Source organism: Pipistrellus hanaki, assembly GCF_964339955.1.
Source record: "Pipistrellus hanaki genome assembly, chromosome: 5".
Lineage (NCBI taxonomy): Eukaryota > Metazoa > Chordata > Mammalia > Chiroptera > Vespertilionidae > Pipistrellus > Pipistrellus hanaki.
The window spans coordinates 34,383,932-34,411,058 of NC_140507.1; the positions used below are offsets into that span (position 1 = coordinate 34,383,932).

The window sequence follows — 27,127 nt, forward strand, 5'->3', positions numbered from 1 at the left end:
ACCGTCAGGGAGGAACCGCAACGCGGTTTGCGGCTCCCAACCTCGCGAGATTTGTTAGCCGGGCCAAGTCACCCGTCCAGCCTCATCTCGCGAGGCCCCGGCTCTGCCGGCAGATCTGGGCTTCCAGGGAAGATGGAGTACCCCGCGTTGGGCACCGTGCAGGCCACGGACAGCGGAGGGGTCCAGCCATACCACAGCTCGGCGGAGCCGGAGGGTCGGGAGCCGGACGGGCTGCGCTTCGACCGCGAGAGGGCGTGCCGCCTGTGGGAAGCGGTGTCCGGGGCCCAGCCCCTGGGGAGGGAGGAAGGTGAGTGAGAGAGGGAGGGCGGGGGTCTCAGAGGAAGGAGGCCCCTTGCCCGCCTGCCCCCGGAGCGAGTGGCGGAAGCGCGAGGCTGGAATGCGGGCCAGCCCCCCGTCTGTTTGGTCCCACCCCTTGCGTGACGCAGCCCGGGACTCCCCAACTCATGCAAACCAGGGGCCCAGGCCCCGGGCATCGCAGGCCCGCCCCTGAAAATCAAGGCTCCCGCGTGCATATGGTCAAGGGCCATCTCACGCTCAGGCCGCGGGTGTTTCTGCCCGGCCTTCCTCACCCACCGGAGTGCAGCTCTTCCCTGGCTCGTGGACTGTAGTCCCTGTCCACACCTTCTGTGAGACCTACAGAACAATCCCGCCAGACTTTTAGCTAACTCACCATTTCTCCCCGATTCTCCATCGCCCCACGCGTCATGTCTCTAGCCTCCTTTCTCTCATGCCCCAATTTCCAAGGGCTCTAGAAGGCCTTCTTTATACCCCCATGTTCCTGCTGGTGGTGATGGATGGAGTCCTGGCTCACCCCCATTTGTAGTTGCCTGGTCTCTACCCTTTTCTGAGATGGGGGCCAGGAATCTGAGAAAGAAGCTTTCCAGCTTGCTCTGCATTTTACTTAGCAGTGGGAAGATGGACATCGAGGAGATGGAAAAAGCTGGCCTGACCTGGTTGTGTGACCCACTTAACAGTCCTTAGAAAAGCCAGCTGCTTAACTACCCAAAAGAACACAAGCTGTCAGGGCTTCTGTGCTAAATCCTGTCAAGTAATCTGCGGGGCAATCAGATTGCTCTAATGGTTTGTGCTTGCTGAATAGACAAATCTTGAAAAGTTCAGTATGTTTACCTGTGAATTGATGCCCCCTGGAATAAAATGGAATTTTTTAAAAATATATTTTTATTGATTTCAGAGAGGAAGGGAGAGGGAGAGAGAGATGGAAACATCAATGATGAGAGAATCATTGATTGGCTGCCTTCCCCCCCCCCCCCCATGCTCCCTACTGGGGATCAAGCCTGCAACCCTGGCATGTGCCCTTGACTGGAATCGAACTCGGGACCTTTTATCACAGCCAAGGACTGTATGTTTCAGTTTGGGGTGGTACACAGACCTATACCCTCGTGTGTGTGTGTGTGTGTGTGTGTGTGTGTGTGTGTGTATATATATATATATATATATATATATATATATATATTTCTCCAGTTTAAAAAATAGTCTAGTCTAGTCTGATTCCTAAGTTATTATGTACAAATTTGTGCCCTTCCTCCCCCACCCCCAACCCCACAATTTTTATTTCATTAATTTCACAAATGTCTGCTCTATTCACTGATGCCTGCTCTATTTCAAGGCTGTTTGGGTGTCAGAGGTGAGGAAAAACTGTTCTTGCTCTGAAGTGGCTTATAGTCTGGTCCAGGAAGCAGACACCACCGCAGTTTTATTATAATATAGCGAAGAGGAATGCCTAAGAGTTGGGTGCACACAAGAAGAGGAAGTGACCTTTGTCCTCAGAGGACATAGGACACAGCGACTGTGCATTGAAAAGTGAACTGTCTCTATGTGTGTATGAATGTACAGTGTCACACCAGTTCATTTCCCTATTCTCCACACCCCTACAATATTTATATCAGATCTAGGTAGATAACTATAACACCAGTTTCTACTCACATTGTTTTTTCTCTGCACTTTCATTGAGTTATAATTTATATATATCATAAAATTCATCCATTGTAATTATGCTGGGAATTGGACTGTGACCACCTGGTTTGTAGGTTGATGCTCAACCACAGAGCCGCGCCAGCTGGGCCATTTTTAATTTTTTGAGGACCCTCCATATTGTTTTCCATGGTGGTGGCACCAATCTGCATTCCTACCAGCAGTACACGAGGGTTCCCTTTTCTCAACATCTTCACCAACACTTGTTTGTTGATTTACTAATGATAGCCATTCTGACAAGTGTGAGGGAATATTTCAAAAAGAATGTTCTGGCTCGGCGGGGTGTCTCAGTGGTTGAGCATTGACCTATGGACCAGGAGGTCACATTTTAATTTCAGTTAGTCACATGACTGGGTTGCAGGCTCAATCCCCAGTAATAATATATATGGTACGAGAACATGGCACAAGTTATGAAAGCAGTAGGAAAGAGTGACTGAAGTTTGTCAAGATATAATAGTATGGCATTCCATTACTCAGTGCCTGCATTTGAGGCAGGGTTCAAAGACAATGCTATTGAAGCAGATTTTTAACTCACAGATTTTATTTTCCTCTCTATAGTGGAGCATATGATCCAGAAGAACCAGTGTCTCTTCACCAACACCCAGTGTAAGGTTTGCTGCGCCTTGCTCATTTCAGACTCTCAGAAGCTGGCACACTACCAGGTATGCCATAGTACCTTTAGAACTGCTCTACTTTCCAGACAATTCCAAGCCCCCACTTCTCCCGACTTGCTCTGTGAAAGGTAATTCCCTTTTTAGCTACCCAGACGTTGCCTCCATGCATGTTGACTGTAACTTGAAGACTGATTTAATTTTCCCAAGTCCCATTTCTCTCATCTAAATTAGAATCATTATACAGTAGGTCCTTGGGTTACATTGGAGATCTGTTCCTACGGTGCGACGTAATGTGATTTTAGTGGGAACCCACCTACATAAGCACCTATGTCACTCACGTGGAGCACATACACAGCAGTAATGAAGTGAAACAGTAAAAAAAAATTAAAAGAACAATAATTCCTGACCTTTACTTGTGGTAAATAAATAATAAAAAACATAAAGCACATATGTACATATGTCAAAATGACGGAACTTTTTTTTTTAATAAATAAATGAGATATGGCGACATAACCACGAAATGATGTACATTGAATCTGACATAACCCGAGGGCTGCCTGTACTTATATCTTCCATTGTAGCTTGTACAGTAGAAAGTAAGAACTTTGGCTTTAAATAGACCAGAGTTTGAATCACAGCTCTGCTACTCATCTTGGGCAAGAATCCTCAGTATCTTCAGTCTCTGTTTCCTCATTTATAAGATAGAGATGATGCCCTAGCTGGTTTGGCTCAATGCATAGAGCGTCAGCCCACAGACCAAAGGGTCTCAGGTTTGATTCCGGTCAAGGGCATGTACCTACCGTGTTTCCCAAAAAATAAGACATCCTCCAAAAATAAGACCTAGCGCGTGGAAAGAAGACATCCCCTGAAAATAAGACCTAGTGCAACTTTGGGAGAAAAAATTAATGTAAAACACTGTCTTATTTTCAGGGAAACAGGGTAGGTTGTAGGCTTAGTCCCCGTGGGGAAGGCAACCAATCGATGTGTCACTCTCACATCAATGTTTCTGTCTCTTTGTCTCTCCCCGCCCCCTTCCACTCTGTCTAAAAAACAATAAACAAAACAAAAACAAGATGGAGATGATGATAATTTTCTCATAGGTTGTTGTGAAGATTAGATTTGACTGCATGTAAAGTACCTTGAGCAGAGTGGGAACTCAAAAGACTAGGTTTCTTCCCACACCCTCTCCTGCTTAAATGTTTTATGAGGATGAATCAGGTGAAAATCTAGTAAGTGTTTTGAGTTCCTTAGATATGAATTGATATTTGGCTATCTTTGATCTTTTTCCTGGGTTCTTACAGAGCAAAAAACATGCCAACAAAGTGAAGAGGTACCTAGCAATCCATGGAATGGAGACATTAAAGGGGGAAATGAAGAAGCTAGACTCAGATCAGGTAATCCAGCTGCCATGTTGATACTGCTTGCTTCCTGATGAAGCCTGCAGACAGGTTGGTGTGGTAAAAAGAGCAAGGGCTTTGAGTCTGACTTGACTTTAAATTCCAGCCCTGTCGTTTCTCTGAGCCTTGATTTCTTTCTTTATCAAAAAGAGAATGCTAATATCAGTTATGTTTTAGGATTTTCCAAACTAAAATGAGGGAAAGAAAAAGACCCCACACAGAGCCTGGCACATAGCAGGAGCTTAGTAAGTGGAGCCGTTGCTGTGTATTGTATTACCACCCAGTGGTTTGATGGAGTAGAACAAGAAGCTGCCCATTCACTACTTAAGGAAACAAAGTGGAAGGAGGCCGGGCTGCTTTCTTGAGATCAGGGAAAAGAGCTGAGCTCAGCACTTGAATGTTTTGAGTCAATAAGTGGTAGGAACACCTTATCAGATGCCTGCTCTGATAGAGATATAAACACATTTGCTATTTGGCTTAGAAATAATGTGGGAATTATGCTGAAACAACCCTAAGTCCTCAGGGGTATTATAATTTTTGTTCCATAGGAGGCTGTGCAAACATCATGGGATAAGAAACTAGCACTAACTCTACAACTTACTAGTTAGGTGACTTTAGGTAAATCATTTAACCTCTGTGTACTTTATTCATAAAATGGAGATAGTAATTTCTATCTCTTAAGGGTACCATAAGGTAAAATTTCCATTTCTAGTGTATACCCAGTGAATATAAAAACTATGCCTCCTATTATAGATTTGGAAGTGCCATGCTCATCCCTTCTCCAATTTACTAGACCAGAGGTCAGCAAACATGTGGCTCTAGAGCTGCAGTTTGCCGCTCTGTTGACTGAGTTTGCCGATCACTACACTAGACTGATCCCCTACTTGGCCCTTCTTAAAATTTAGAATTCTGAAAGTCAGGATCTAACCAATGCTACCCCAAAGAGTTCAATAAAAATTAAAAGTAGCTCAGCCGGCATGGCTCAATGGTTGTGCATCAACCTATAAACCAGAAAGTCAAGCTTCAATTCCTGGTCAGGGCATATGCCTGGATTGCAGACTGGAACTCCAGTGTGGGACATGCAGGAGGCAGCCAATCAATGATCCCCTCTCATCATTGATGTTTCTATCTCTCATTCTCCCTCTCTAAAATTAGTAAAAATAACACTCTTTAAAATAATAATAATAAATAGCCCTGGCCGATGTGGCTTAGTTGGTTGGGTGTCATCTCATGCCCTGAAGGGTTTCTGGTTCAATTCTCAGTGGGAGCACATGCCTGAGTTGCATGCTCCATCCCCAGTAGGGAGCATACAGGAGATACCCGAAAGATGTTCCCTCTCACATTGATATTTCTCTCTCCCTCTCCTTTCCTCTCTCTCTTAAAAATCAATACACTTTTTTTTAAAATATATTTTATTGATTTTGTACAGAGAGAAAGGGAGAGAGATAGAGAGTTAGAAACATCGATGAGAGAGAGTCATCGATCAGCTGCCTCTTGCACACCCCCTACTGGGGATATGCCCGCAACCAAGGTACATGCCCTTGACCAGAATCGAACCCGGGACCCTTCAGTCCCCAAGCCGACGCTCTATCCATTGAGCCAAACCGGTTTCGGCCACATTTTTTCTTAAAAAAAAAAAAAAGGGGGGGGCCCGACCAGCGTGGCTTACTGGTTAAACGTGTATCAATGAACCTGTAGGTTATCGTTCGAATCCTGGTCAGGGAACATGCCTGGATTGCATGTTCGATCCCCAGTAAGGGGCATGTAGGAAGCAGCTGATCGGTGGTTCTCATATCTCTCTCTCTCCCTCTCACTTCTTCTCTCTGAAATGAATAAGACTTTTTTTAAAAAACAAAAAAAAGAAAAGAAAAAGAAAATGAAGCTCAACTCTGTGACCCTGAGCAAGTCACTTTACCTCTTTGTATTTCAGTTCCTTCAACTCAGGGTGGTCCAGTAGTTTCAAACAAGGTCACAGGCTCCTACCCCTACCCCAATTAAAGAATTATTCAGCCCAAAATATTAATAGTGCCAAGGTTTAAAATGTTGTCTTGCCCTAGCTAATTTTGCTCAGTGGATAGAGTGTCCCAGGTTCAATTCTGGTCAAGGATACGTACATTGGTTGCAGGCTCTTCCCCAGCCCCAGCCCTAGTTGGGCTTATACAGGAGGCAAATATTCTATGTGTTTCTCTCACATCAGTGTTTCTCGGTGTCTTTCCCTCTCTCTCTCACTCTCCCTAAAAAGTAATGGAAAATATCCTTGATAAGGATTAAACAAATAATAATAATCCTATGTAATAAAAGGCTAATATGCAAATCGACCAAATAGCAGAATGTTGAGTCACTGACGCACACTGACCATCAGGGGCAGACATTCAATGCAGGAGTTCCCCTTAGTGGTCAGTGTGCTCCCATGAGGAGAGCACTGCTCAGCCAGAAGCCCTGAGCCAGGCTCAAGACTGGCGAGCAAAGCGGTGGTGGCGGGAGCCTCTGTTGTCTTCGTGGCAGCGCTAAAGATGTCGGACTGCTGACTTAGGGGAGCAGGCCTAAGCCTGCAATTGGACATCTCCTGAGGGCTCCCAAAATGTAAGAGGGTGCAGGCTGGACTGAGGGACCCCTCCACGCGAGTGCACATATTCTGTGCACTGGGCCTCTAGTAATAAAAATAAAATACTGTCTTGCCCTGACCAGTGTGGCCTGGTGGTTAGAGTGTCGACCCAAACACCAAAGGGTCACAGGTTTGATTCCCAGTCAAGGGCAGGTACCTGGGTTGCAGGTTGAGTCCCTGGCCCCAACATTTGAGAGGCAACCAATTAATATGTCTCTTTCACATCAGTGTTTCTCCTTTCTCTCCTCCTCCCTTCCACTTTCTCTAAAAAGCAATGGGAAAATATCCTCAGGTGAGGATTAACATAAATAAATAAATAAATAAATAAATAAATAAATAATAACTAAATAAATAAAATGCTGTATTGCCTGGTAGTTCAGTTGGTTAGAGTGTAGTCCCGATACGCCAAGGTTGCGGGTTTGATTTCCAATCAAGGCACATACAAGAATCAACCAATGAATGCATAAATAGGTGGAATAGCACATTATTCTCTCTCTCTCCCCCTTTCTTCCTTCCTCTCCCTCTTCCTCTCTAAAATCAATAAGTAAAAAATTTTAAAAATACAATGATCTGCTAGTACTTGTTCAATAAACTCTGAGCCTCTGCTGTGTGCCAGACTCCAACAGACTGCTAAGGATAGGAGACAAAATCAAACAGACTATGCCGTCCATGTTGAAGTTTAGTTCACAGAAAAGTCTCCCAAGCTATTATGCTGTCAGCTTAGAGTTACAAGTGGCATGCTAAAGAGGTCTGTTTCATGCACTCTGGGAGTATGGAGGAGGAACAGAATTAATTTTTCCTGGAATAGTCACATAAAGTGCCTTGATAATTGTTTATTGAATAATTTTCTTGAGTAAAAGTCTCCCAGAAGATGTGATATTTAATCTGGGCCTTGAAGGCTAAGTGGACATATGCCAGGCAGAAAAGAAGGAAAGATCATTCTAGGTAGCAAGAATGATCCACACAAAAAGTAAGAAAATATCAGAGCATAAAGCGGGGAATGGTGAGTAGAGCCTGGCATGAGTTAGCTGAAGAAGAATCCAGAAAGGTAGGTTGGGGTAGTGTGCGAACGGGGCCTTGAATACCCATTCTGCTGTGGGCAGTGGGGAACCATTTTAGATATTCTGGCCGGGCAGTGACATGTTCAGACCTGTGTTCTTTCTCCCAACCAGAAGAGCAGCAGAAGCAAAGACAAGAACCAGTGCTGCCCCATCTGTAACATGACCTTTTTCTCCCCTGTCGTGGCCCAGTCGCACTACCTGGGGAAGACCCACGCAAAGAACTTAAAGCTGAAGCAGCAATCCACTAAGGTGGAAGGTACTGGTTTTCCTGAGTAGTGCTATATCGGGACCCCCATCCCCACCCCCATCCTTAGGGCACTAATGCCAGGTGCTCCCAGAAACTCTCACTGGGGCCACAGATTTGAAGAGGTTGATCTGCTTTTGGGAGCCCTTAAAAATATTAAAGTAGACTCAGCTTCATTGAAATGCAGCCTCAGAGTTGTACCCACCTAACCTCTATTTGGTTGCATCAGTTTTTCTCTGTAGAAGTGTCTTAGGCCTGAGCTTTTGTTCTGACTAATAATTCGGGAGTGTCAAAGTCCTTCAGGCCGCACACCACGAGAGCATTCTACTTCCTACCTCTCCCACGTAGATTTTTTTCCTCCCAGCATCCATCTGCCCTTATTATCATATGTTCCAGGTTGAAAGCTAAAACCTAGTCTTTTTTGTGTGCTCAGGTTATGCCCTACTCACTTTAATCTTCAAAGGTGCCTCTTCTCAAGACAGGGACTTGCCTTTCAAAGCTGAATATTTCAGTACTGTCACTATTGTCCCATAAGCTGTGTTTGCAGTGGCTATGAATTCATTCCCAGTATAGTGACTTCTAAAGTAACCCCCTTTATCTTGTCACACTGGGACCCTTGATTTCATCTCATTAACTCCTGACTTTCTGGGATTTTTTAACTTCTGTTAACTAGTTACTCAAGAATAAAAATTCTTTGATCTTTATTTTTTCTTGGTAACTTTAGCTTCTCTCTTCATTTTGGATCAAGAAGTAGATTATACTATCTATAATACTTATTATCCTTTTTTATATTATTGTATTATGAAAACAAGACAACAATGTTTTGGGAGGCTTTGAAGAGTAAAAACAATTCACTTATAATTACACCTTCTCACACCCAAATCTAGTTATTTGTGCTATAAACCTAAATAACTTTGAACTCACAGATGCCCAGGTTTAAATCCTAGGGCTATTTACCATCCTTATGACTTGACTTCTTCATGCCTGAGTTTCCTCACTTTCATAGGTTGTGAGGATGAAATAATATATATGGAACATAGGACATAACAGATGCCCAGTAAATGACAGCTGCTATTTTTAAGAGATCCAGTGAGTGGCATTTCCCACAACAAATGCAGTAGTTGAACAGGCATACACCACCTGGAACTTATTACTACTAATAATTGCTTTCGGTAAAGTCAGTGTTGGCACCATTCATGGCAGCAAAAAAATACTAAACATTAGGCCAAGAAAAACCAGCTTAGGAACAGAACTTATAAGGTCACTCACTTATCTTTATATGGACTTACCTCTCCATAAATAGGAAAATTCCCTGGAATATATCTAGTACCAAGATTCTGGAAGTTATTTTCCATATCCATTTTTGGCCTTTGCCACATGCATATATGTCTTTTTATATAGTTGTAATTGTCATACATGTATCCTGCTTTTACTTTTAGTTTAAGCACATTTTCCTGTTATCATATAAGTTTATTAATATATTTCTAAAAGTGATATAAGCACGTTGTAAAAAATATGGAAAATATAGATAAGTGGGGGGGAAAGTACCCATAATTTTACCATTCAAAGGTAACCATTGTTAACATTTTATAGTACTGTTTCTCCTGTTATCTTTTGTTCTGTGTGTGTGTGTGTGTGTGTGTGTGTGTGTGTGTATCTGCTTTATGTGTATCTAAATTGAATCCATGTATATGAACATATAAACATATAATACTCTAAATAATCTTGTTTTTATGAAAATGATGCATACTCATTATAAATAAATCTAGTTCAAACGATGCAAAAGGTACAAAGAAAAAAGTAAACTTTCACCCAAATCCTACCACCAAGAGAAAAACACTGTTAATATGTGACTTTCAGAATACCAGAATACACATATAAACTGTGTATGTGTCTTTTCACAATAATATAATTATATATTGTACGTGCAGTTTTCTTTTATACTCTTCATTTAAATTTAACATTTGTATTTCCTCATATTAAAAACTATTTTATAAACATTTTTAATGACTAGAAGGCATCTCATCATATCACATTCAACCATTCCTCTAATGTTTTTCCCTCTCCCCTTCTTGGTATTTATAAATAACTCTATATAACAAACATCCATATAGAATACTCTTTCCATATTTCAAGCTGTTTCTTGAGGGAAGACTCCCATGGGTCTAATTTTTATTGGATGTCCATTAAGTAGTTCCTTTAACTTTACTTAAGCATTTGCCTCTGATGCTTTTCTTCAGTACCTTTTAAAAAATGACATTTATAACAACCATTATCTCTTTTCTGATGTCAAAAATCTACATTCATTGTAGAAAAGTTGGAAAATACTGAAAAGCCCTTTTGCTTTATGCTTTTGGTCTTTTAACATATATCACCAATATATTTTGTTGCTTTACAGAATTGAGGACATAGAAACAAATTTCTGTATAACCTTTTCTTTTTAACTCAGTACCACATGCTGAATATTTTCTCATACTATTAAATATTCTGCAACATGTATATTACTTTTCAAGTAACTTGCTGAAACAATGACCAGGAAAAGTGAATGGCCAGAGAAATTGAGATTTCCTATCCTGGAAAACAACTGTGGGAAAAGCCAGTAAGTTTCTTCTGGCTTGCTAAAAATCCTTAAAATTTCCCACATTGAAGTGGTACCAAGATGAAAGAGCTCCTCAACATCTGTGAGTACTGCTGAGCCCCACCCCTCCACCATCGGTGGAGGTTCTAGCCCACATTTGTAAAGCAGTGGTTACTAGATCCACACCATTCCAGCCACGTCGACTCATTAGTGAGTTATGGCATCCACTTTATTAAGGCAGCTGCGTGGCCTGCAGTCAGCATTTGGACATCTCTTGATTCACAGGAGGCTTACACATATATCCATACCAGGCTCTGATTAACAGAACTCACTAACCAACGCCAGGGATTTTTTCTGAAGGTGAAAGCATGCACTGTAGCCTTCAGGTCCCCTTGCCACACTCTGGAAGCCTGGCAGAGCAAAGAGGGCATGGTGTCTAGGATCACACAGACCTTGGTTCCACTCACTAGCTGGGTGGTCTTGGACAAGTCATTTGCCCTAATATTTCTCTGTTGTGCAGCAAAATAATATATACCTCATGGAGTAGTTCTGAGGACCAAGGGAGGAAATACATGTACAAAGCACATAATGACTAGTAAATGTCAGTGTCATCCTCTTCTCTCCCCACCTTACCCCAGAAAGAAGTGTGCAAAAAGCCTCCCAGTATAGTTGCCTTTTGTGAATGACCCTGTAAGCCCTTAGACCCTCAGTCTCTACATTTGCACATTGCCTCCCAGCTCTGTAACGGGGGTACTGAGGATGGGAATAAAACACCCACTTACTGCGAAGTTCTGGGGATTTCTGAAGGAGAAAAAGACTGCAAGCATGTACATCTCTAGTCTGTTGTCATTTACAACTTGATAGTAGAAGTGCAGAACCTCCTCAGAATGTGAGAAAATCAGGTTTCATGTTCCTAAAGTAGTTAAAGCTATTGAACAGAGTAGCTCCCCCACATCTTTGCAGTTTTCTTCATCAGAGAAGGTTTTCACTGTGTGATTCATCCTGGCAGGGCCCCCTGTGCAAGCGTGATTAACTAGTTAGCAGCCTTCATTTGCATTCAGTATACTCAAAAGCCTGGCACCTTCTGGGTTTTTTCATTGTTTCTGTTTGAACTCTCTCACTGCAGCTCTGTCGAAACGCCTTACAAACCCTTTCCTTGTGGCCTCCACCTTAGCCTTACACCAGAATAGAGAGATGATAGACCCAGACAAGTTCTGCAGCCTCTGCCACGCAACTTTCAACGACCCTGCCATGGCTCAACAACATTATGAGGGCAAGAAACACAGGAAACAGGAGACCAAGCTCAAACTCATGGCACACTATGGACGGCTGGCAGACCCTGCTGTCACCGACTCAGGTAAGGGAGCCCAGCTCACACATAGCTCACACCCATAGTTGAATCAGAGCTGGACCACTAAGACTATGCTTTTCCTCCTTAAGTCTCTTAGGGCAAACATGGCAAACTGAAATGCCTGCAGAAGCCAGATAGGAAATTTAAATAAGGGAAAGAGCCTGGAGGTGATAGGTCAGCTAAAAAAGTGCATGCCTGGCTGAGTCAGCTCTAGCCAATTATTACCAGTTTTTCACAAGAATCTAGAAGCCAGATTTGAATAAGAATTCTTATTTTTAAATGTGCAACTAAATTTTTAAAATGTTAAGTCCTGTGAGATTTGGGCCAGGGGCCACCAGGGGCAACTTCTGATTTAAACTCCCTGTCATCCACATGTTTTGTGTGAAGGTCTCAGCTATTTCTGTCAGATTTTAGAGTGTCCTCAGGGCCCCTCCTTTCTCAGCAATTGAGGCCTAACTGTATTCCTAGGATAACATGGTGAAAACCATTCTGACTGAGAATATTAGCTGCTCCCCTGACCTCAAGGTGCTCACTCATCAGCATCACAGGAGTGAGCATTCACAAAAAGTTAGAAGCCCTTCCCATCACAGTAACTACTCACTGCCTATCGAAAGGGAGGGGAAGAGAAGAGATATTAATTTTTCACTCAGCCAGTCATTATTTATTGAGCACCCACTGTGTTTCTTCACTGAGGTACAGTAGTGATCAACACTGGCACAATTCCTGTCTCATGGAGCCGATGTGAACTTTTGTGTTGGTCCGCAGGGTTTTCTCCCTAGGCTATGGACATCCAGCACCAGATAGTCAATACTTCTGTTTGCATTCCACTTGAGGCCCCATGGCATCCAGCTACCAACAACTTGGCCTCAGGGAAACTGATTCTCAGAGCCATCTGGGCTCTTCCCACAGTGCTGAAGAGATGAACATATAGTTGTCTTAGATGTTCCAGACCACATATAGGCAAGGGGAGGGATCCTGGCTCTCTAACAAACCTCCAAACCCGAAAGCACCATGCAGCACAGGCTGTCCTTGGGCAATACTGACACAAATGAGAAGGGTGCAAAGCAGTGACTGTGAAGCAAAGTGGGCAGCTCTTTAGCAGGGTGCCAAAGATTGCTCCACCAATGCCATTGAAGGGCCCTGCTTTATAAACCTGTTTTAAATTGGAGCCCTTGACCATATGGGTCAGTTGGTTGGGCATTGTGCCCATGCACCAAAAGATTGCTGGTTTGGTTCCCCAGTCAGGGTTCATGTCTGGGTGGTGTATAGGAGACAGCCAATCAATGTTCCACACTCACATTAATGTTTCTCTTTCTCCTTCTCCCTTCCTCTCTCACTAAAAATCAATTTAAAAAAATTTTTAAAGACTTAATTTGAAATGGATTGCTGATATTTACTTACCATTCCCACATACAGGCAGTACCTTCCCCTTTAATAGGATCAGTATCATGTTGAGGAATTTGGAAACCTAGGTCCAAGTTCCTTATAACCCCACTTCATGACATACCAAACCAGATTTGAGTATTTTGGTCTGTAATTGATAGGAATATAGCATCCAGCTAGCATTTAAATATATTTTATTGCCGAAACCGATTTGGCTCACTGGATAGAGCGTCGGTCTGCGGACTAAAAAGGTCCCAAGTTCGATTCCGGTCAAGGGCATGTACATTGGTTGCGGGCACAACCCCAATAGGTTGATGTTTCTCTCTCATCAATGTTTCTAGCTCTCTATCCTTCTCCCTTCCTCTCTGTGGAAAATCAATAAAATATATTTAAAATAAATAAATAAATAAGTAAATATATGTTATTGATTTTTTTACAGAGAGGAAGAGAGAGGGATAGAGAGTTAGAAACATCAATGAGAGAGAATCATCGATCAGCTGCCTCTTACACACCCCCTACTGGGGATGTGCCTGAAACCAAGGTACATGTCCTTGACTGGAATCATTGAACCCAGGACCTTTCAGGCTGTAAGCCGATGCTCTATCCATTGAGCCAAACCAGTTTCGGCCAGACCTATCTTTTGATATTACTGAATTGTGCACTTAAAGTGGTTTGGATGGTAAATTTCCTATTGTATTTAACCACAATTAAAAATAAAATAATAGCCCTAGCTGGTTTGGCTCAATGGATAGAGCATCTGCCTGTGGACTGAAGGGTCCCAAGTTCAATTCCAGTCAAGGGCATGTGCCAGGTTGTGGGTTCAACTTCTTGTAGGAGCATGCAAGAGGCAGCCAATCAGTGATTCTCTCTCATCACTGTTTCTATCTCTCCCTTTCCCTTTCTCTCTGAAATCAATAAAAAATATATTTTAAAAAAATAAAATAATAAGGAAATAAAAAGAAGGAAAAAGTTGCACCCTCTGGAATGCCACTATTAATGATGGAAATCAAACAGGTGTTAGCAAGAGAAGGAGCCACCAGAGGACAGAAAACAAGAGTGCATGTGCTGAAAGCCATGGGCTGGGCAGGAGATGCTGAAGAAGGGAGGAGTCACCAGTTCTCTCAGGAGCTGTTGAAAGCTCAAATACGATGAGTCCTCATAAGCATCCATGTTGTCCATTAAATTTATATATAAGGAAGCCACCATTGGCCTTGGAAAGGGTGTGCACATGCACATGTGTGCGTGTGCACGTGAAGAAGGCTTAGCAGTAAAAAGATGGAGATATAGGTGCTTTCCCACATAAGATGTTCAAAAACCAGCTCTTGTGACTTATGTTTTATGAAATTACATGGGTAAACCAAAATATCAAACTTGTAAAATGAAAAACAGATGATAATTACTGGACAAATACTGTGTTTTTTTTTTTAGAGCATCGATAAATTCTGCAATTCCCCAAATGACAATTTTAACTCTTATTTATTTTTTTAATCCTCACCTGAGGACATGATTATTTATTTATTTATTTATTTATTTTAGAGAGAAGGGAATGGGGAAGGGTGAGAGAGGGGGGGAGAAACATCAATGTGAGAAAGAAACATTGGATCACTTGCCTTCCTTATACAACCTGACTTGGGACTGAACCCACAATCTAGGCATGTATTCAGACCTTGAATTGAACCCACAACCTTTTGGTGTACACTTCAACCAAATGAGTCACACAGACAGAGCTCAAATAACCATTTTGAATCTAGTTTACGGATGAGTAGATAGTGTGTTGAGATCTTGTCCCTCACAAAGGAGATAGAAGAGTTTAGAGACATGTGAAGAATGGGGGCTTCATGACCAGAGGGAAAATCCCAGGTCAACGACTTAACTTTCCTGGGCCTGGTTCCTGATTTGAAAAATGGAGATCACCACCTATCTTGCATTATTGTTGTAAGAATCTAAGGACATATATATCCAAAATTCTGGTGTGGTGCCTAGTACTTAATAGATAATAATAGTAGGCTATTATAATCTGGGTATCAGTGACTCTTAGCCACACCAATCCCAGGTCCCATTCTTGGCCTTGGGGGCAAGGTAGCTCTACTAGTCCATTATGCATCTTTTCCATGTTAGTGTTGAAACATGAATTCTGACCTTAAATATCTAAAAAGGACCTGAATTCTGATTGTAGGAAGTTTATCCTTAAGTGAAGAAACAAGGGAAACAAACAGAGCTGTAACATTGGCTACCTTATTTGAGTAGAGGAGATTGTTGACATTCTCAGAAGCTGCAGTTGCAATGAAAGGCTGCTTAAAAGATATTCACCACCTCTTTACCAGCATGATTCATGGAACCCATAAAAATGAATCTATATATATAAAAGGCTAATATGATAAGTGTCCCTCCTACCATCTGACCAGTCACTATGGCATGCACTGACCACCAGGGAAAAGATGTTCAATGCAGGAGCTGCTGAGCTGCAGTGACATGGCAGCAGCAGTTTTCAGGTGATGCACCCCAAAATCAGAGAGGAGAGAGCCTGATTCCTTGTGGGGCCGCACAATTCCACCTTCAGCCTTGTTGTTGCTAGAGCACTGTCGGCCCCAAATCTGGTTTACTGCACACTTGTGTTTGCATTCCACACCCTGTACGACAGCAACTTTGGCACATAGCATATGCCCCCTGAGCATTGAGGGCTTTGGGATTCTCATCATGGCCAATCACCTGACCTCATCCCACCCCTCTGTCCTCAGAAGTACTAGTACATTTGCATGCACTGTCAAAAGCAGCAGTCCCCAGGTCCCTTCTTACTAGATAACTAAGCATCTTGGCTTTTATGTGTGTTTCAGCTGGGAAGGGCTATCCGTGCAAGACATGTAAGATAGTGCTGAACTCCATAGAACAGTACCAAGCTCATGTCAGCGGCTTCAAACACAAGAACCAGTGAGTAATCATTCTTTGAAGTTCAAGGTCTGCAGCAGGAGCTATGGGCTGCTGAATTAGAACAAAGCCAGGTACTCCTTGGCTAAAAGGGAATCCTGACAGCTTTTTCTCAGTCATTAGGTCAGTTAACAGAAAGAAATATCTCCTCTGTAATTTTCCCATCAGCTTCAACCTAGCTTTCTCCCTTTTTGGTAAAAAAGCATAGACAGTTTCTTTGGTAGTCTCCTTAGAGTACTTGAGGGGAAAAAGAGTACTTGGATTTCCTGGCCTGTAGCAATCTGACTAGAGAAGTCTTTTTTTCACTGGTCTGAAGACCCTGTGCTTCACTACCATCAATTCTATGGCAAGAGCTCCCTCTACAGGTCATTACAAGGTATTACCAGGTTCTTTCATTTATTAATCAAAGATTTATTGAACACCCTAAGTGGTAGACCCAACAGATCCAACCCCTGCTCTCAAGACCTTACATTCTGATAGGAGACAAAACATAATAACCAATAATTAAAAATTGTTATAAGTTCATTTTAAAATATGTATATATTTTATTGTTGATAGTATTATAGATATCTCCCATTTCCCCCCACTCTCCTCCCAGCCCCTACCTGGCCTCCCAGGTCTTCACTTCCCTATTACCAGTATCCGTGAGCTATTCATATAAGTATATTAGTTCTTTGGTTTATCTCTTCTCATCCTGTGGTAAGTTCTTTGAGGGAAGAGAAGAACAGAGAGTTGGCTGTTCGTGGTAATCTTGAAAATGACTAACATTCTTTGAGCACCTGTTCTGTTATAGGCCATATGCCAAGCAGTTTCTCTCTCAGGTAATTCTTAAGCAACCCTTAGAGGAAGGGATTATTATTCTGATTTTATAGAGAGAGGCACCACCATTAAAAGTGAACCTCTTTCTTGCTGACGTGGCTCAGTGGTTGAGCGTCGACCTTTGAACTAGGAGGTCAAAGTTCGATTCCTGGTCAGGGCACATGCCCGGGTTGTGGGCTCAATACCCAGTATGGGGTGTGCAAGAGGCAGCCAATCAGTGATCCTCTCTCATCATTGATATTTCTGTCTCTCCCTCTCTCTTCCTCTCTAAAATCAACAAAAATATAATTTTTTTTAAAAAGTGAACGTGCCAAAACCGGTTTGGCGGTTTGGCTCAGTGGTAGAGCGTCGGTCTGTGGACTGAAAGGTCCCAGGTTTGATTCCGGTCAGGGGCATGTACGTTGGTTGCGGGCACATCCCCAGTGGGGGGTGTGCAGGAGGCAGTTGGTCGATGTTTCTCTCTCATTGACGTTTCTAGCTCTCTATCTCTCTCTCTCCCTTCCTCTCTGTAAAAAAATCAATAAAATATATATATTTTTTAAAGTGAACCTATGAGTCAGAGCCATAATTCAAACTGAGGCTTATCTGGCTTACAGCATGCTCCTTCAGGGCATCATGCTGACAGGGAGGTTATAGCACCACGTGAGATGAAGAGGCTAGGGTTTGGCCAGGGAGGGCCCTCATAGTTACATCCCGCCTCTCAGAAAGGAACTGTGTTGTGTGGACAGTGTGCCACAACATGACCTTCTGAGGTAGAAATTATCTCCATTTTATAGATGAGGAAACTGAGTTTCAGACAGGCAAGTCTGCTGAAATGATAACTTTGACTTCGGTATTTGGTTCTGCATTACTCACAGAGCCAAATGAATTAAAGGTGGTAGAAACAGAATGTTGGAGTCAAAAATGTCCTTGGTCCTTTCTACTCTGCCTTAAGTCTCCTCTCCCTCACTGTAGGAGGTCTTTCTCTTTATTTGTAGATATGTCTTTAACTGGGAGGACTCTTGAGATTTCTCTTAGATATGGACTTGAAATAAGCTCCAGCAACCCAGCCTCAGGCTCTCTCCTGTTTCAGCATGTCTGCAGCTTGTGACACCTTGACTGGTGGCAATTTCAGACATTCTGGAGCCAGCCAGAGCCCTGTCCTGAGGCTAGTCATACTTGAAAATGCTAGTGTTGTTTACTATTTTATTCCTATACTTTCCAGCTGTGTCACCTTGGGCAAGTCAGTAAACCACTCTGAGCCTCCAGTTCCTCTTCTGTAAGAATATAGCTACAATCTCATCTAATTCAAAACAGTAGCTCTGAATTAGGACCACCCTTTCACACCCCAAGGAAACCTAATGTCAGGTAGGTGAGGTGTCTTGCCTAGGATACTTGGAGTTAAACCAAGGTTTCAAACCTCTTTGATTCCAAAGTCCATTCATTTTGCTCTGCCACTTACAAATGGAGTTCATTATCCCCACCTTCTGGGAGGATGTGAGGGTTAGAGATAATGTAGTTCAAGTACCAATAAGGGGAACTGTTAGAGATGAGCTTTTATCCACTCAACAAATATTTATTGACACTTATTATGTGCCAGGCCTTTTGATTTAGACACTGGGGCTACTGTAGGAATCAAGACCAATGCTGTTCCCTGATCCTTTGGATTCCCCTCTGGTGGTAGAAGCAAACCCATAAATAAATAAGATATCAGGTGATACTAGGTGACCAGATAGTGGGATGGAGAATGACAGGAGAGCCACTGTAGATTCTGCGTGAGGGGGAGAATGGTCATTCTGTACCTTTCAGGTCTCGTGGGCCCTTTAGGCAGAATAAATGGTGTGCTATAGTGGGAAGACATGGATTGGGCTACAATCCTGAATCTATACACCTAAAAACTGCTGTGGGCAGGTCTCTTATACTTTCTGAACTTTAGTTTTCTCATATGTAAAATGGAGGTGCTATTCCCCTCCCATCCTTGCAAAATTGCCATGAGGATGAAATAGGATGCTGTATGCAAAGCATCCATTATTGTGCGTAATATGTGTGGCCCTCCGTAAAAGAGAGCTGCCTGTTTGTCACTCCAAGGCCCTAGAAGAGCTGTCTACCATTAGAATAAGCAACTGGGGCACCATTGCAACCACCAGACACTGACCCTGTACCTTTGTTCCTTCTCATATTACAGATCCCCGAAAACAATGGTGTCACCTCTGGGCCAGATTCCAATGTAAAGACAACCCATTCGGAAAGACTCAACTGCTTTGGAAGACTAGAGGTGTTTCTGTCCAGCACCCCAGGTTGAACCAGCCATGAGCCAGCCTCCTCCTGACCATGACCATGGTCAGCCCTTGGCTCCCTCTTCCTCCTTTCTTACATAGGCCTGAGGAATAGGCCACAGGCAGCCTCTGATTGGTCCAGGCAAATCCACCCATGTTCCTCCCCTTTGGAATGGGCTCTGAAAGTCAGGACAAAGAGGGATTTTTTAAGAGGACGTGGGTTCTCACAGGGTAGTAGTTTAGAGGATGGCCTTTCCCCTTCCCTGGCCCTTCTAGGCCATATGTCATGAGGCTCCAGTCCTGTATTTCCTCTGCAAGTCAGTTTTGGACCACTCCTTGCAGCTAAACAACTGAGTTCTCCTGGGCTCTAGGCATCTCCAATGAAATATGGCACTTTCATGCCAGAGCTTGGTCTAGGCAGGAAAGGACAGATGACAATAGCTGCCACAGGGAAGCTTAGAGATAATGTGACACTCACCTCCCCCAAAGATGTGCAGACTTCCCTAAGCCTGGGACCAGAAGCTGGCCAGTTGTACAGGTTTCTGCCCACTGTGAAGTCTCCTCCTGGAGCAGTGCCGCAGTCCTGGCAGAGTGTTGCTGTCCCTCCTGACCCTTCACAGTTCCCGAATGGTGCTAAGGACCTGCAGCAGCCGGAGACAAGCTAGAGCTGGAAAAGGCCTCAGTACCTAGTGGGATCATGGAAAGGCTCTAGGGGGCCTTTCCTCTGTGTCAGAAGTGCTCTGACCCAGTTCATATGGGAAAGTCCTCATATGCAAGTTTTCTTGATGATTCTCCAGCCAGCCAGCTCAGAGATTCACTGCTGCTCATCTGCCTCCACTAGCCTTTCCTTCCCCGCGTGCAGCAGACCACCTGCCCAGGTTGCTGTGGTGCTAACCCTCCCCCATCACCTACCAGGAGATTCCTGGGTACCAGGTAAAGGAAGGAGGGCTGGTACAAGTTTCCACGGTGAGGAATCAGATGTTCCCCAGGCCCCAAACCTAGATTTCTCCAGCTCTGCCATGTCTTATGGCCTGGGACTTCACTGGGAGTATATTTTATCTTGTATCTTTCAAGCAGGAATTATAGGGAGTGGAACCATCAGTGGCCCTCCTTCACTGGGCCAAAGAAGCCCTATTCTGCTCTCAATGCTTCTTCCTCCCACTCCCTATCCCTTGCCTGTGAAATGCCTTTAATGTTGTGTGTGGGTATGTGTTTTATGCTCTGTCTCTTGGTTACTGAAGCATCTAAATAAAGAATTTATCCCATGAGCCAGACTGCAACTTAACAGAACTAGGACTTGGGGCCATATTGCCATTGGGTCTAATATGTGTATCTTTATCCCTTACCCTTATCCCATTCATACTCCCACAGTCCTAAATACTTATCTTAGGAGTTAGGACAGAGAGAGGCATCCAAATTGTTTGGCAACTCTGAGGAAGTCTTCACACATGCCCTAAATTCAATATAACCTCATCTACTCATTCACCTTTCCCTGTAACGGAGAGTCTCATGGAGGTCTCGAGAAAGTTTAAACTAGTAGCCTGCTTTGGTTGAGAGGATCATTTTAGCTGCTATGCACAGAAGGAATGTAGGAGAGCAGGAAAGGACACAGACAGAGGTCAAATGGAGCCTTTTTGTGGTTCTTTCCAGGCTAACCCCTTCAGGGCAGAGACCTACCCTTGTTCATCCCCCCTTCCCTAATGTACAGAGTGATGTGTCATGAAGTGTTTCCTGGATGGATGGATGGGTGGGTGGATGGATGGATGGATGAATGACTATGCATAAGGGGAAATGGTCCTGGTAATTCTTGGAAGAACCTTTTCCATGACCCAGAAATGAGCTGAGAAAGGAGTATGATGGCTTCAGGATTCCTTTGTTTCCGACTATCAGATCTGAGGAAGGTGCTCACACAGCTTTAGCTCCAATTCTTCACTCAGCAAATGATTCTTGAGCACCTGCTTTAGGCCAGCTGGAAAAGACCCTACACAGCCCCAAGTGTGGATTCTCAGCTCTCAGCTTCCAAAGCCCATACTGCCTCAGCATTTTCCCCAGAATCCCTCTCCCCAACCCAAGATGTCAGAATCGGGCCCATCTAACAAGCAAGGAAGTGAAGGGCAGAGGAATAGTGGGCTGCCACACCATGCCATATTCTTGGCCTGCAGGACCACTCTGGATCCAGGAGTCCTGCCAGCTGTGTGCCCAGCCCATTGGCATGGGAATACAGGAATGAACACTTTTCTTTGGAGAGCTCACCACTGTTAAAGACCATTATGGCAATGGTCAGAGGGTCATACAGGGTGTTGTGGGAATGCCCAGGATGTAGGCATTAACTCAGCCAAGGATATGAAAAGCTGGAGAAGTTGGGAAACTAGCATTTGATCTGCATAACAGCCTTTTGAACCAGATGATGATATTCCATTTTCTAGAAAAGGAACAAGGCTTAGAAAGGTGTGGTGATTTGCCCAAGACCTTGCCACTAAAACAGCAAAATGGGGAGTGGATCCTGTTGTCAAGATTCCTATTCCAGAACCCTTTCAAACAAGGACCAGAGTCCTTCCCACATGACCCCTTAGCCTGCTTCACCCATCTGGCTGGGTGATTGTCTCAGAGCGAGCAGCCACAAAACAAGTCATACAATGTTCAGTAGTTATTTTATATTCCAAGCTCCCTCATGCGTCTCATAATTTTACTCAAGATTCTCAGTGTATTAGGCTCTAATGAACTGTAAGAAACTTGAAATGGCTAGCTAAAAGGAAATTTACTGATTCACTCAATGAAAAAACTTGGTATAGAGATGGCTAGACCCAGGTTCTGACAGTGTCATTAGTAAGAATTCAATCTCGCCATGCTTTCCTCTGTGTGGCCTCCCTTGGGCAGACTCTGCAGAAGGTGGAAAGATGGCCACTGGCAGCTCAAAGCTTATATCCTGATAGATTAGCAACTGAAATGGGAAGAACATCTTTTTCTATTAGTTCCAAAAGAAATTCTGGGACTGACTCATTAGCCAGCTTGTTCCTGTTCCCATCCCTAACCATCCACTGTAGGTAGAGGAAATGGTGCTTTGATTTGGGGCCTGCAAAGCAATGAACTCTACCAAAAACAGATGGACTGAAAGGGAGAGATGTGTCCCTAAGAGAAGAAAGTATAGGGCTCCCTCCAGACTAAGGGAAAAGATTGATGCAGATGGGGAAAAATAACTTGTCAGCCATACCCAAGTAGTGTCTGTCTTTAACCATTTCTTTTTTTTTATCCTGACTTTTTGAGATACAGGATACATTAAGTAGTAATGTGTGCCAATTTTTAGAGTACAGTTTGCTGAGTCCTCCTCACATATGTGTATTTATCTGGGCAGTCACCCTTGGGATCAAAATACAGAACATTGCCAGCTCCCCAGAAGGTCCCCTTGTTTTTCTCTCTACATAGTATCCCCCAGAGCTGTGATGGGCAAGCTGCAGCTCTCAAGCCACATGCGGCTCTTTGGCCCCTTGAGTGTGGCTCTTCCACAAAATACCACAGCCTGGGCGAGTCTATTTTGAAGAAGTAGCATTAGAAGAAGTTTAAGCTTAAAAATTTGGCTCTCAAAAGAAATTTCAATCGTTGTACTGTTGATATTTGGCTCTGTTGACTAATGAGTTTGCCGATCACTGCCCCAGAGGTAAACACTACTTTGACCTCTATCACCATAACTTAGCTCTGCTTGCTCTTGAATTTTATAAGAATGGAGTCATACATCCATTTTTGCTCAATATTATGTCTGTGATTTCATCCATGTTATTGTGTATATCAGAAGTTCATTTTTTTCATGCTGTGTGGTAACTTGTTATATGAATATACCACAATTTAGCCATTCTACTGTTGATGGACAATTGGGTTGTTCCTAGTTTTAAACTATTATAAATAAAGCTGTTGTGAATCATTTTGTCTGTGTTGTTTGGTGAACATGTGCACGAATATCCCCAGGAGTGGAATTGTTACATCATTGGTAGATACATTTTAGCCTAAATACTGCCACATGGTTTTCCAGAGTTGTTCTACCAACCTACATACCCATCTGGATTATGGGAGAGTTCCACTTATTCCATATCCTTGCCAGGTGGTTCAGTTGGTCGGAGCATCCTACCATACACCAAAAGGTTGTGTGACTACCCCCTGTCAGGGCACATACCCAGTCGGGACACACAAGTAGGCAACCATTTGATGTTTCTCTCTCACCTTGGTGTTTCTCTCCCTTCCTCTCTTTATAAATATCAACAAAAGCAGCCCTAACCAGTTTGGCTTAGTGGATAGTGTTGGCCTACAGAGTCAAGGTTAAATTGGTTAAATTGGTTAAAATCAGCTGCCTTCTGCACCACCACCACCCCTCGGTATGTGACTGTAACTTGGTTGCAGTCACATACCGAGGGGGGGGGGGGTGTGCAGAAGGCAGCTGCTTATTGTTTCTCATCGATGTTTCTAACTCTCCCTCTCTCTTCCTCTTTGTAAAAAATCAATAAAATATATATTAAAAAACAAACAAAGCATCCTTGAGCCCAGCTGGTGTGGCTCAGTGGTTGAGCCTTGACCCATGAACCAAGAGATCACCAGTTCAATTCCTGGGCATATGCCCAGGTTGCTGGCTCAATCCCCAGTATAGGCATGCAGAGGCAATGGATCGATGTTTCTCTCTCTGTCTCTCCCCCTCCCTTCCACTGTCTCTCATAAGTAATGGAAAAATATCCTTGGGTGAGGATTAACAACCAAAAAAAATTGTTAAAATATATCCTCGAGGAGGATTAAAAAATAATTAAAAGTCCTGGCCAGTGTTCTCAGTGGTTAGAGTGTTGGCCCCTGCACCAAAGAGTTGGGGGTTCAATCCTTAGTCTGGGCACATGTGGGAGGCAGCCAATTGATGTGTGTCTCTCTCATGGATGTTTCTTTCTTTCTGCCCCTCCCTCCCTTCCACTCTCTCTAAAAATCAATGGAAAAAATATCCTTGGGTGAGGATTAACAAACAAACAAACAAACAAAAAGGAAGCTTTCCAGCTCTGCTGGTGTGGATCAGTGGTTGAGCATCGACCTATGGACTAGGAGGTCAGTTTGATTCCCGATCAGGGCACATTCCTAGTAGAGGTGTGTAAGACGCAGCCGGTAAATGATTCTCTCTCATTACAGATGTTTCTATCTCTCTCTCCCTCTCCCTTTCTCTCTGAAATCAATAAAAATATATATGTTTTAAAAGCCACCATCTTTTCTCTCTCTCAAACACCCACTCCTTTCCTTCCCCTTTCTTCCCTCAAAGCATGCATCTCTGCTCTCTCCTAAGCTCCAAGGGTTTGTAAGTTGTTTCCTGAGTCAACACAACCCGCTTAGCTCACTTTTTCCACGGCTCATTTCTTCTACCTCTGTGACTTTTTAAATAAACTTTTGCTTGTTTAAAAAAAAAAAAAAAAAAAAAAAAAAAAAAGCCTCCTTCTACTGCCGGGGCATCTCAGCTTTTCCCAGGCACCCCAGCCTCTGCAGCCAGTGACACCTGAGGAGACTGATGAACTGATGAAACCGTGCACGTAAAGCTCTTAGTCTAGAGCTGGTTGCAAAGCAAGTGTTGGAATGTAATAACCCCTCAGTGCAGACACAAAGCTGGCTCATAAAGCAGCCATGGGGTGTGAACAGGACACTGGTCTGGGATTTGGGATCCCTGGGCATTGGTCTGAGCCCTGCCACCAGCTTTGTGGGACCTGAAGCCTTGATATTTGCTATGAAGTAGAAGTTGGAAGAAATCACAGGTCCCAGCTGGAGTCCTGAAGAGGTAGTGATGATGGGCAGTTGGGGTTCTTCCCCGAGGAGGTAAAGAAGGCCTTTCCTTCTTCACAGTGGCCCCTCTGAGGCAAGCTGCTCTCACTCCTAACGAGACTCCCTTCTGGGCAGTCACTAGCATCAAATACAACTTCTCCAGCACTGGTTGGTTTGGCTCAGTGGATAGAGCGTCGGCCTGCAGACTGAAGGGTCTCAAGTGTGATTCCGATCAAGGGCACATGCCCGGGTTGTGGGCTCAATCCCTGGTAGGGGGCGTTCAAGGAGGCAGCCCATCAATGATTCTCTTTCATCGTTGATGTTTCTATCTCTATCCCTCCTCCTCCCATCCTCTCTGAAATCAATAAAAATGTATATACTTTTAAAATACAACTTCTCCCTCTGACCATCTGTCCACATAACAACCTCACTTACGCTGCCCTGTGCCAAGGCCACATTATAGAGAGAACATGTCCCTGTTCTGACACTCCCAGGTTCCATGTCCACAAATGGTGCTTCATCTGTGCAGGAGCTTCACACTAACAAAGCAACTTCCAGTCCTGTAAATGGACCTGTGCAATGACCCTGATGGCCACTAGATGGAAAATGCTCCTCTATTATTTATGTTATGTTATGTTATGATGTTATGTTATGTTATGTTATGTTATGTTATGTTATGTTATGTTTTGTTATGTTATGTTATGTTATGTTATTTGCTGGACAAAGTAGACCAGCCCGAGGACCTTACTGTTGGGTTTAATGCAGAAGAGACTAGGATGACTTTTCCTGAGCCCCTAAGGCCACCTGGCCCTTCCCTCAGGACATTTCCCTCCAGAGGACACCTCTCTTTGAGAGCTCTAATTTAGTCACCTACCTGGGAGCACACCTGATGTCTGGCCTACTCATCAGCCTTTAACTCTTCCTTTGGGTAACATATCTGCTCCATTCTTAGACCCTGTGGTTTTGAGAGACTGATCTCACTCCCTGGTTCATAGGTTGATGCTCAGCCACTGAGTCATGCCTGCCAGGAGCATCTACATTTTTTTAAATCTTTATTCTTGAAAGTATTATAAATGTTCCTTTCTTTCCCCCATTGACTCCTTCTAGCCCGCACCCGCCCCCCCGCCCCAGGCCTTCACCACACTATTGTCCATTGAATTTTTTTTTTTAGGCTTTTAAAATAATATTTTTTTAATATATATATTTTATTGGTTTTTTACAGAGAGGAAGGGAGAGGGATAGAGAGTTAGAAACATCGATCAGCTGCCTCCTGCACACTCCCTACTGGGTATGTGCCCGCAACCAATGTACATGCCCTTGACCAGAACTGAACCTGGGATCCTTCAGTCCCCAGACCGACGCTCTGTCCACCAAGCCAAACCGGTTTGGGCAGTGCCATCTTCTTTAGAAACCTCCACACCACGAAGGCCAAATGGAGGGAGAATCAAATGTGCAGGCTGAGGCGCAAAAGACAAAAGATGAGGCAAAGGGGTCACTGGGCGGGGCATGGGGCAGACTTCCAGCGATCAAGAGAAATTGAAAAAGAAAGATGAGGCAGAGGTCCAAGCAGATTGCTAGTTTGTGCGCCATCGAAGCCACAGGAGCAGAAATAGGAACGCCCGAGGCCAGGGCTGCTGCTACCAATTGTTGGACTGCATTCCTGTCTGGAACTTCTTAATGGACTCAGAATAGCCATCGCCATCTCATCACTGAGACCCCCTTTTGAAAGACCCACCTTGCTTGTACAAAAACAGCCCTTTTTGGTCCTTTGTGTTGGACCTGTGATAGTCTGGACTCGTTCTGTTCTCAGCTGTGGCTGAATGTAACGTGTACAGTAATGTAACGTGTACTTCCGCTCTCTTAGCTGAAGAAGAAAAAGACTCATTCTCTTTCCTGCTTTCTTTCCTCTGACTCTATTCTCTGGCAGATGCTCCCGCATAGGTGACAAAGAAGGCTACCCAACAGCTCTGGGTTCCAGACCTCCCCATTTAGCAATACCTTCCCAGTCATTCTAGCAGAAGCCAGGAGGGCGGAGGTCATTCATATCCAGGCCCTAGGAGCTGAGGGTGGGGCTCCTTAAGGAAAATCCTACTATAGGAAGAAAGGGATGATT

At 43.7% G+C, this 27,127-nt stretch overlaps 1 protein-coding gene across 3 annotated transcripts; it reads left to right on the forward strand.

The window, feature by feature from the left end:
- The first annotated feature begins 58 nt into the window (after window positions 1-58).
- ZNF346 (zinc finger protein 346) lies at window positions 59-23,161 on the forward strand. Of its 3 annotated transcripts, none has more exons than XM_084886726.1 (7): window positions 59-307; window positions 2,572-2,675; window positions 3,929-4,021; window positions 7,802-7,946; window positions 11,687-11,869; window positions 16,081-16,174; window positions 19,155-23,161. In XM_084886726.1, the coding sequence occupies exons 1-7, from the start codon at window positions 133-135 to the stop codon at window positions 19,198-19,200; spliced, it is 840 nt and encodes a 279-aa protein (XP_084742852.1). In that variant the 5' UTR covers window positions 59-132; the 3' UTR covers window positions 19,201-23,161. The 3 variants fall into 3 exon arrangements, with proteins under 3 accessions (XP_084742852.1, XP_084742851.1, XP_084742850.1); XM_084886724.1 differs by having other exon boundaries at window positions 63-307; window positions 11,639-11,869; XM_084886725.1 differs by lacking the exon at window positions 16,081-16,174 and having other exon boundaries at window positions 60-307; window positions 11,639-11,869.
- Window positions 23,162-27,127: the final 3,966 nt, after the last annotated feature.

Coding starts and splice junctions, on each gene's coding strand:
- ZNF346 (XM_084886724.1), top strand. CDS start 133: ATGGAGTACCCCGCGTTGGGCACCGTGCAGGCCACGGACAGCGGAGGG. Junction 7,947..11,638: donor GCAATCCACTAAGGTGGAAG/GTACTGGTTTTC, acceptor CTCTCACTGCAG/CTCTGTCGAAACGCCTTACA. Junction 11,870..16,080: donor CCCTGCTGTCACCGACTCAG/GTAAGGGAGCCC, acceptor TGTGTGTTTCAG/CTGGGAAGGGCTATCCGTGC.